The following is a 10443-nucleotide window of genomic DNA, read 5'->3' as shown; positions in this document are numbered from 1 at the left end:
TGTTTTACCTGATTTGATAACATGGTGACTGCATCTAAATTAAAGACCTCAGTTATTTTCATCGACTTCGTCCTCATGACTTGCCACTAATAATTATTCAGTGCCATCTCTTCTATAAACTCATAAGCCACTTCAGGTTTTTTTTGTTCAGAGTACCACCGGCTGTTGCATCGATCAATTGCCTAGTTGAGGGATTCAAACCATTGTAGGAGGTGTGAACCTCTAGCCATAGAGGTAACCCATGGTGATGGCACATTTTTAATAAGTCCTTATACATCTCTCATGCATCATATAAGGTTTTTAAGTCGGTCTAAATGAAGGAAGAGATATCATTCCTCAACTTGGTTGTCTTAGCCGGTGAGAAGTACTTCAGTAGAAATTTCTTGGTCATTTGATCCCATGTAGTGATGGAACCTCATGGTAAAGAATTCAACCACTATTTAGCTTTGTTTCTTAACGAGAAAGGGAATAACCTTAGGCGAATGGCATTGTCAAAAACACCAATTATCTTGAAAGCATCATAGACCTCCAAACAATTAGCCAAATGAGTATTTTAATTTTCATCTTGCAAACCATCGAACTGAATAATTTGCTGTATCATTTGAATAGTGTTTGGCTTCAGTTCGAAATTATTTGCAGTAATGGTGGGTCTCACAATACTCGATTCAGCCCTAGTTAGAGTAGGCTTGCCATAATCGTAGATAGTACAAGAAACAAGATCTGGATTTGCAGGATTTGCAACAACTGCAAGAGGTAGTTGATTAGTCTGATTATCACCCATCTCCTTAGTAATAATAAAGTCCTCTTGCTCGTCTACTATACTCTATCGACTTTGTCTTGCTTCTCTACGGTTTCTGCGAGCTGTACTCTCAATTTCATTGTCAAATAATAATGGTCCCGATGGGTTTCTTCTAGTCATAAACTAAAGGAACCTGCCAGAAGCAAATAGAAGAAAAATTAGAAAATAAAAATAAAAATAAAAATAAAAATAATATACAATAAAAATAAATGGCTAAATTAATAAAAATCAAGTGTTCCTAATATTTTAGTCCTCGACAACGGTGTCAAAAACTTAATGGTCACTAAACTAACTATAAATACGACTAAGGCAAGCGCATCTATCGAACAATAGTATAGTTATGGTGAGTAGGGAATATCGCATCCACGAGGAGTAAAAGTACTAGTAATTACCATTTTTCCATTATTTAGCCGACAAATTGGAGTGATTGTTTTTAATCTAAATTTACTAATCTAATTTAACTAAGAACGCAACAGAGAATGAAATAGGAAAATAATCGAAGATAACCAATGAGAAAGACAATACCCAGGAAAGAATCCACTTAGACTTCACCTATTATTCTAAATCTAAATTAAACGATTTATTCACTTGTGACTTGATCCATAGAAATCCCTAAATTATGTTAATATCTCTTTCGAGAGTAAGAACAACTGACTCTAGGTTGATTAATTGAAATCTCTTTCTAATTAAAACCCCTATCATCAAATTAACTCGATCTATGGATTCTCCTATTAGGTATGACTCTAATTCGGTAGATTTATGTCGTCCTATTTCTAAAATTGCATACAACTCTACTCAATTATGATAGATCTAATCTTAAACAGGGACTTTTGCTCTACTGAAATAAACACACTAAACATGAATTAATATCCCAAAAATATCAAAACACGAAATAAGCATACATAATTGAGAACAAGAATCAAGTATTTATCGTTTAAAAACATAAATTAAATAATAAGATTCATCATAAGTTTCATCCTCCCTAAGTATTTAGGAAATTTAGTTCATAATCCTGAATAGAAACATCTCAAAATTGGGATAAGCACAAGATATAAAGAAACTCAATAAAACTTCGAAAGAAATTAAATGGAGATCTTCGATCTTGAGGGAGATCTGCTTCCGAGTTAATTCCGATAGCGTTCTCTGAGTGTTTTCTTCGATCTTCTCTGATTGCCCCCTTATGTCTTCTTCTAATTGGTATTTATAGACTTTATAATGCTCAAAAAGCCTAAAAATTGGGTTTTTCTGCGTATTTGGGAAGCAGGGTATGATATCGACACGGGCTGTCACATAGGCGTGTGGCCAGGCTGTATAGATCCTGAAAACAGCTCTATTTGTCCGATTTTGGCTCTTTTTGCTCCCAAATGCTCTGCTAAGTATAAGAACATTAATTTAAAGGATTAGGAGCATCAAATTCACTAATTTGCATAATTAATCATCCAAAAACACATTAAGAATGAGATTAAAATATGTTACTTTTATAGTTTATCAATTACCAATTATGCATAAAAAATTATAATTGACTCACATAATCTAATTTCTAATCATATATAATATTTATTTAATTTAGAAAATTAAAAGAATATACAAAATTTTCATTCTTCCGTTTACGGTTTTTCAAAATTCTTAAAATAACGAAAATCATGTGTAAATATTTTTCGACAATAATTTAGTCATTCCTCATAATACATACAGTAATATATCATAAAGTGATTTATAAAAATAATATATTATTTATATAATCTTAAATTAATTTATACAATTAGTCTTTTGCAATTATGACTTTTTTTTGTTTTAATCTACTCCTCTGCTTGACAAATGTCATCAATACTTGGATGATATCTTTGTAGTTTATTCAGGGCGAAACCAGTAAAATTTTTTGGGCCGAAATTAAATTATAATTTTTACGATAGTAAAAATATAATCTCACCATTTTAATAATAATTTTAAAGGATTAAATAAAATTTTTATCATTTTTAGGGGCTAATGTATAATTTTACCTTTACTAATTTAAAATTTTAAAAAGCCTAAATGAAAAATTTTCCATTTTAATAAGGGTTGGACTCTTGCTAGGCCCTTAGCTACACCTCCTAAGTTCATTGATGGGTTCATTTAAAAACATCCTTAAACACCATCAAATTATATCTCATGGTTCTAAATCATTTAAAAACATTTACAAATCATATTTAAACATAATTTCAAGTTATAAACATGTTAAAACCAATTTATAACTCAAAAACTTGTCTTAACATTTCAAAGAGGTACATGCCACTAACCTATATAAAAAAACATTTGATAATTAAAGAACAACCTTAAAAACTTGATGGGTGATGCGATGCTTCCAAACAAAGCTTCAAGCTTCTTGTACAAGGTCATTTTCCTACGTGTTTTAGACAACTAATGGGTGAGTTTTAAAAGTTTAGTAAATAGCCAAGGATAAACCTACTTATCCTATTCCTTGTTAATTTTGAGCCCCTTTAAGCATGCCATATAAGATCCACTTAAGTTGCATTCTAGTAACACTAATCAATTAATTTAAATTAATCAAATTATAGGGCTAAACTTACATTTTAATGATTCATTAGACAATAGCTTATGAAAAGTTTGTATGGGGATTACTCTCCCTCGTAATTCTTTAAACCTTTGTTTCTTAGCTTTCAAAACATACATATACATTTATTCATTTATGGCACTTATTCTATTGGAATTGTAATATCCCTAAAGTTCCCTTGGTCGTAAGAAGTGTAAAGTCGGGAGTATATGTGATAAGATTTCTAAGGGTAAATAAATGTGAATTATTAGTGTTAGTAGAAAAGAGTATTGGATATTGAAGGAAGTTAAAACAAGTAATATGCTGTGAGCTAATGATTTGAAGCAATGACTAAATCATAAAGAAAGGAAAAGTAATGGTGTCGAATCATAAATACTCAAAATTTGAGGGTTCAAAGTGAAAAAGTGGAAAAGTTTAGGGACTAAAGTTGTGCTTTTTACACAGATGTGAGTGGAGAAATTGTAAATATTAAAAAATGTCATGGAAAAAATGGTCATTTTGCAAGAAAGATTGTTTTTAGAAAATTTCTAAAATGCCCTTGGGTATATGGATGAACCATGGCCATTGGATTACTTAGAGATTAAGGAGAGGAATATGGACCTTTCGATTGTAATTATAATGTTGATTATATTTTGTTATTATTTTATTATTATTTTAAACAATATTTTATTAAGATATTTTATTATTTTAATTAACATATATGATTATAAAGGAAGTATGAAGAAAATACTTTATACTTTCAAAAAGCTCCCAACTTCCAAGAAAGTGAGAAGAAATAAAGTTTGCACTTTATGCAATTTAGTTCTTTTCCATTAAATCCACCATTTTCACCTGAAATTCATGAAAATTTCTATAACCACCAAAAAGGAAAAGTGAAGTAGAGATCCTAGAGAGTTTGATTATCATTTTGGAAGTAAGAAATTGGGGTTGGAAGTGAAGGAAGTTAAGAGAAGTTAGGAAATAAAGGTATCAAGGCTTGAAGATGAAGATGGGAGTGTGAGAAAGCATGGGTATGTGAAGAAATTAGTTAAGAAATTAAGGTAAGTGGTTTAAATTATTATGTTATATTTATTTGAGTGTTTAATTTGATGAGATATTGTAAGAATTAAATTTGTATAATTATTTTTATGTTCCAAGTAAAGAAAATATTATGTTTATGTATGAAGAGAATGATGGATGATTTTAGGAATAATTGGATGGATGATTTTAAATGAATAACTAAAAGAAAATAAGTGTCAATTGGTTTAATTATGAAAATTTGTAATTCAAATTTTGTTAGTGTGAAAGATGAATTGTGTATTTGTGATGTTAAAAGTGATAAATATTTATTTTGAATATTATTTGGATGAGTAAATTAAAAATTATTTGTTAATGTGATTAATTTGATAAAAATTGAAGTAAGGACTAAATTTTAAATTTGAAAATTTCTGAAATTAAGGATTTAATTAGAGAGATTAAAATTTGGATTTTTATGATAAGACTATAACAATATGATATTTAAAGTAAATTAGCATGTTTTAGATTAAAAGGACTAAATTGAGAAATTTTAAAAGTTCAAAATTTAAGATTTGAAATGTGAAAATCTAGAATTTTAATATCATAGCTGTTATGTATGGTTTTTATTTGAAAATTTTGAAAAGAGAACATTATGTGATAAAAAAATGATGTTATAGGGACTAAATTGTAAATATTTTAAAATCTAGACATTTGAGAAAAAAAGGATTGACTTATAAAGATCTGGGAATTCTGGGCTGTTTTTGGAAGAAACAGATTATGTTTTCCGGGACTAAAATCATAAAAACAGTAAAATTGAACTTCAAAGACCAACTTGTAAAAACTGCAAAATTGGAATTTTATAGAATAACAAAATTAAGGTGAAGTGAATTATATATGGAAAAGAATATGATTAAGAGTAAATGTAGCTGCCCACAACAATTCAACAGCTGCAGTTCTCTTAGGTTGAGTTAGAAATGTTGTTAATACAAATTGGTAATTTGAGACCTATGTATGGTCCTATTGAAAACAAAAAGTGCCATCAATTTCGGTTTCTTTCTCAAAATATTGCCGAAATTTAGCATGTACATCCGAACCACCGACCACCCATATGATCCAGTCAAAACCCAGGATATAAAAACCCAACATCACCATCATCATGAACATATCATTAGTTTGGATGAATCTAGGGATTATAAACGGAGTTCAATAATCAGATTACAAATGCAACAGCCAAAAGAGAAGCATAAACTTTGAAAACAGAAAGAGAGGAGAAACATAAACATGTGCTAAGCAATTAGATTGGGGGTGACTTTCAAGTGCACGCTTTGGATTGAATCAAGGGGACAACAAAACTGGCTGATTGGGACTTGAAAAGTTTTAGAGAATGTTTCTTGGTTTTATTACCTAGATAAAGTACACATTGAAAAACCCACTACCATTTAAAAAGCTCCAACAAAAAGAAAGCTTTTAAGTGCAGAGAATACATTAAACAAAGAGTAAAAGGATCCTAATCACTACTTTCTGGTCCTTGATCTTAATCATAAGTGCAATAATTACTAACCCTTTTTCATATAAAAAAAGTTGTCAAGAAAAAGGAAGAGTTTCTAACTCTAGATTACAGATGTAATAATGAAAAAGATGAGGGATTTGGAATTAGTTTCTGATGCGGTAATGCATGTTGTCAGACTGCTTTTCTTTTGCATGTTAATCAGTAGTGATGAAATATGAAAGATGATGAACTTTCTCATGGGTAGTGTTTTTTGAAGTCTATTGGGTGGCGGATATAATTATGGTTTAAGAGTATAAAATTATGTGTTTGCATGGGGAGAGACTGGTTGATTGGTGAAGGATTGAAAGCAGTCATTGGGTGGCCTAGGTTCTCTAGTGCCTTGACTTGGGACCTGAGGAACTTTAGGTAATTTGCAGCCTCATCAAGCATTGATGCCGTATCCATCTTGTTCCCACCAGGGACCAACCTCTGCAAAACCCTAATTCTCTCACTTATCCTTTCCCTCCTTTGCCTTGCAGCCACTGTTTGTGGATCCGTTGAGATTCTCACGTTCTTCCTTTTTGGTTTCTCCATCACTTCCATGCCTAAGTTCACAGGCCTGAACGCTGCAGCCCGATATATCATCTCTTTCATTTGTGCAATGGCCTCTGGGTCAGGTTCATCAATGGAAGATGATGCTGATGAACTTGGCAGTTGAAAATTTATGTTGGATGAGCTCGGGAGCGCCTTTTCTAATCTGGGTTTCTTTGCTTTTGGTGGGTTCTCATCAATAAGCCTAAAACCACCACTTGTTGCAGCGGAAATATTGGAGTAAACACGATTTAGACCAACTTTGAACTCACTTTGATAATCATTGCTTCTCTTTGAAGAGCCAGAGTTTGTTTCCGATTGTTTCATATTGTTGGTATATTGATCCGAACAACTCTGGGACTCTCCGGATGAGACTGGAGCAGTAGTACTGGTAGTAGCAACAGAATTCCATAAGCTCTTGCAATCAGAGAATATCATTGAAAGCCCATCATCTTCAACTGATGTATCAGTGTTGCTATTAGTAGCTGAGAGCAAGCATTCAAGGGTCTCAAGAGAGCTTGCTGTTGTTGTTGTAGCACCAGCGACAGCGTTTCCATTTGGTAAACCATTGATGACTTGTGAGTGAACCGCCATGCTTCCAATATCAGAAACTGAAGCGTTTGATGAGCTCAAACCATAGGCTGAGCTATTCAACAATGGAGAAGAGCACCATTCTTGTGTTAAGCCACAAGCTGATGCAGGAACTGGTTGTGGATTAACCATTTCAGATACTATATCCGCATCTGGATTCACAAGGGATGGCTGAGCTTCTTGGAGTTCTTGAATTGAATTAACGAAGATATCATCTGGCAGATTGATCTTGTCACCATAAACGGAAGAATTTGAGTTGGAAATTAGGAAACTGTCTTCTACATCATTTGGCTGACTGTTCCAAACGGGCAATGAATTTAATTCATCCCATCCCAAGCCATCCATGGCTGAAACTTTTTTTCTGAGCCCAAAATAAAATAACTTCAACATACTAATCCAAGAATTGAAAGAAATGCAGATGAATATATAAAGTTGATAGAAATTTGAGTAAAAGTACATACCAAATCCAGATCCTACTGCAACTGGTTGAGATTGGCTTTGACAAAAAGACGCTTACAAGTGAAAAATATTTGTTGCAATTCTTTTAACAGAGACTAAGTTGGATCAAATCCTCTCTAATTCTTGATCACGAAGCATCGGTCATGGAAACTGAATGATAAGCATGAAACCATAAACAAAATCATGCATTCGACGAGTTAAGGGAATTAGATTTTTCATCTACCTTAAGCTATTCTGGATATAAACATAGTTGACACCCTCAGTAATATTGTTAAAAGGTATGCATGCTTATATAGATAGGAAGAGAAACAAAAAAAAGAACTAGTATTATAATCCAACAAATACTTTGTATTAGGACTTAAAATAAATGTCAAAAAATGTAAGAAAAAAAGAATAGCTTAACATAAAATAATAAAATTTCTAAAGTTGAAAAGAGGTGTAATCAGTAATGTGGAGTTTGGAAAAGATAAGGCTTTCTGGGTCAGTTTGGTGGGTGTGTATGGATATATATTTCTGCAGATGGGGAGCATTTGAGATATTAGTGAAGCATATTTAAACTATATAGTTTAATAATATATATATATATATGTATGTATATTTCTAGTGCGGGAAATAATCTGACATGACATCCTTTTGGTTGCTTATGGAAATTTCATGCGCACTGTAAAGTTTCAAAAAAAAAAAAAAAACTGCAGTCAAAACAAGCATCTATTTGACAGTATTGCATCCTCTTTCTAAAAGCTTTCTAATTAATCATGACTGGTATCCCAGTTTCCAGTTTCAACTATGGTACATACCCACATATCAGAATTAAATACTCGTTTATAAGGGTGAGGTGAATTTAAACATTTCAGCACAGCAGCTACGCTTCATAGATTGCCATTTTGAGCAGTGGGGGACTGCCTGATATATGTTTGCTGGCCAAAGTAAAGGGATAATCAGAGGATCAGAGGCAGAAGATAATAGATAGACAGTGCAGAAGACAAGTTGCTTACAGAATTTTGTCTCTTCAACCATTCCAATATACCATACATATAATATATTTTCATTTTACTTTATTAAATAGAGATGGTTGTAGTTGCAAGAGGGAAAGCAGAGAAAGAAATAGAATAGATAAAAGAAAAGAGAGTCGTACCCACATGCGCCCCATCATTGCAGCTCAGTGAATGGGTTCCCCTTTGTATATGCCACTGCCAACCTTTGCCTTATATTGTCAACAATGTGGCGTTTTTCTTCACCAAATGTGCAGATAAGCAGTGAGAATATATACAAGGAAGGAGCATTAAATGAGTGTTTTAAGTAATTAGAAGTAGTTGGTCTTAAATCCTCGAGAGTTTGACGGTTGAACTTGATTTATCCCATCCATGATGTTATTGAAAGATAAGTTGGGTGCCACGTATTCTCAATCATTTTCATGCTCATTTGGGAGTCGCTTATTTTTAACATTTCCTTCCAATTCACATCTGCGCGTTAATCAGGCTGGCGATGTGTTGAAAACATTAAAATGAAGGTAGGTCCACAAGTATTGTTAACTGGGGCCTAATATTTTTGTAATTTATCCGATGGTCCCCCTATCTCTTATCAAAATCCAAATTAATGCCGCTGTGATCCTCTCTCCCGCGTTTTTTCTGCAAAAATCCTAAACCGTTATGAACACGTGAAGGCAAACACTCCGGATCACATGTGGCGCATCATGATTGGGTGCTTCCATAAATGGATAGCCATTCCCACGTGGGCGAAATCTGAACAGGGGGACTGTGGGGACCATGGTTCAGATTGTGATTTGCGTCTTCGAGTCTTCTTGCAAGAAGTGACCGGTATAATAATAAATATAATTTTAAATAATACCCATTCAAATTATAACAAAACAAATTTATTTTTAAAAATTTACCCTTGTACTTTAATAAAATTGTCAATACTATGTACATTCAATTTATCCGACTTGTTGTATTTAACCTTCTGGTAGTGTTAAATTCTAACAAGTATTGACACGTGGACCCAAGGAAAATGCTAAATGGTATAGAAGAGGGACTTGTATTAAAATTTTCCTTTTCAAACCTAAAAATAAATAAAATAAAACAAAATAAATATTTTAATAAAATTCAATGAAATTGTGACATGTTTTAAGAAAAGTTAATTCCCTTCTAATATATTTTTAATTTCCATAATTAAAATAAGTAAAAAATTAATTAATTACTTGCGTAAATTATACACAACAATGCTCTCATTCTTGTTTTGGTCACTCAACTTTAAAATTTTCAATTTAGGCATTAATATTTGAATTCATTCCTCTTGTGGTCACCCGTCGTAGAATTGATAATGGAAAGCCTCATTCTAACTGGTATGCTAACACATTTAGTTCACAATACTTACATGTTTTATCAATTTCATCCTAATTCTAAATAATTAAAAAAATTAACCCTTCATATTTATAAATTCTATCAAAATGATCCTCAAACTTTCTAATCAAAGCTTTCAACTTTTAAAATAGAGGCATTCCACATCTATAAATTTGTAAAACCCAAAATAGAGGCATCGCTAGTTGAGAGAATTTATTTTCTTTTTGGGTTTTACAAATTTATAGATGTGGGATGCCTCTATTTTAAAAGGTGAAAGCTTTGGTTTGGAAGTTTGAGGATCAAATTGGTAGAACTTGTAATTTTGAAGGGTTAAATTTATTGAATTATTTAGAACTAGGATCAAATTGATAAAACATGTAAGTATTGTGAACTAAATGTGTTACCATACTAATTAAATAAGGCTTTCCGTTATCAATTCAACGACGGGTGACCAAAAGAGGAATGAATTCAAATATTAGTGCCTAAATTCAAATTTTTTAAAGTTGGGTGACCAAAATAGAGACACGGGCATAGTTTGGTAACCATTTGTATAGTTTACCCTAATTACTTTTACATTTTAATTGTTAATTAAAAAAATTTTCTCCGTCGTTATGTCCCCTTCTCTTCC

At 32.1% G+C, this 10443-nt stretch overlaps 1 protein-coding gene and 1 non-coding gene across 5 annotated transcripts; one reads left to right on the top strand and one right to left on the bottom strand.

Moving 5' to 3' along the window:
• Positions 1-236: 236 nt before the first annotated feature.
• LOC128039445 (small nucleolar RNA R71) lies at positions 237-343 on the top strand. The gene has a single exon (XR_008193948.1). It is a non-coding gene; the product is annotated as a small nucleolar RNA R71 (small nucleolar RNA).
• A 5378-nt stretch (positions 344-5721) lies between these two features.
• LOC105788012 (transcription factor bHLH87) lies at positions 5722-8772 on the bottom strand. 4 transcript variants are annotated; one of them, XM_012614676.2, is made up of 4 exons: positions 8612-8772; positions 8274-8393; positions 7479-7626; positions 5722-7378 (listed from the first exon to the last, which is right to left on the bottom strand). In XM_012614676.2, the coding sequence occupies exon 4, from the start codon at positions 7360-7362 to the stop codon at positions 6091-6093; it is 1272 nt and encodes a 423-aa protein (XP_012470130.1). In that variant the 5' UTR covers positions 7363-7378; positions 7479-7626; positions 8274-8393; positions 8612-8772; the 3' UTR covers positions 5722-6090. The 4 variants fall into 4 exon arrangements, with proteins under 4 accessions (XP_012470130.1, XP_052481752.1, XP_012470129.1 ...); XM_052625792.1 differs by having other exon boundaries at positions 7479-8393; XM_012614675.2 differs by lacking the exon at positions 8274-8393 and having other exon boundaries at positions 8612-8751.
• Between the last annotated feature and the right edge of the window lie 1671 nt (positions 8773-10443).

Source organism: Gossypium raimondii, chromosome 2 (genome assembly GCF_025698545.1).
Source record: "Gossypium raimondii isolate GPD5lz chromosome 2, ASM2569854v1, whole genome shotgun sequence".
Classification (NCBI taxonomy): Eukaryota; Viridiplantae; Streptophyta; class Magnoliopsida; order Malvales; family Malvaceae; genus Gossypium; species Gossypium raimondii.
This window is presented reverse-complemented; position numbering and strand designations above follow the sequence as displayed.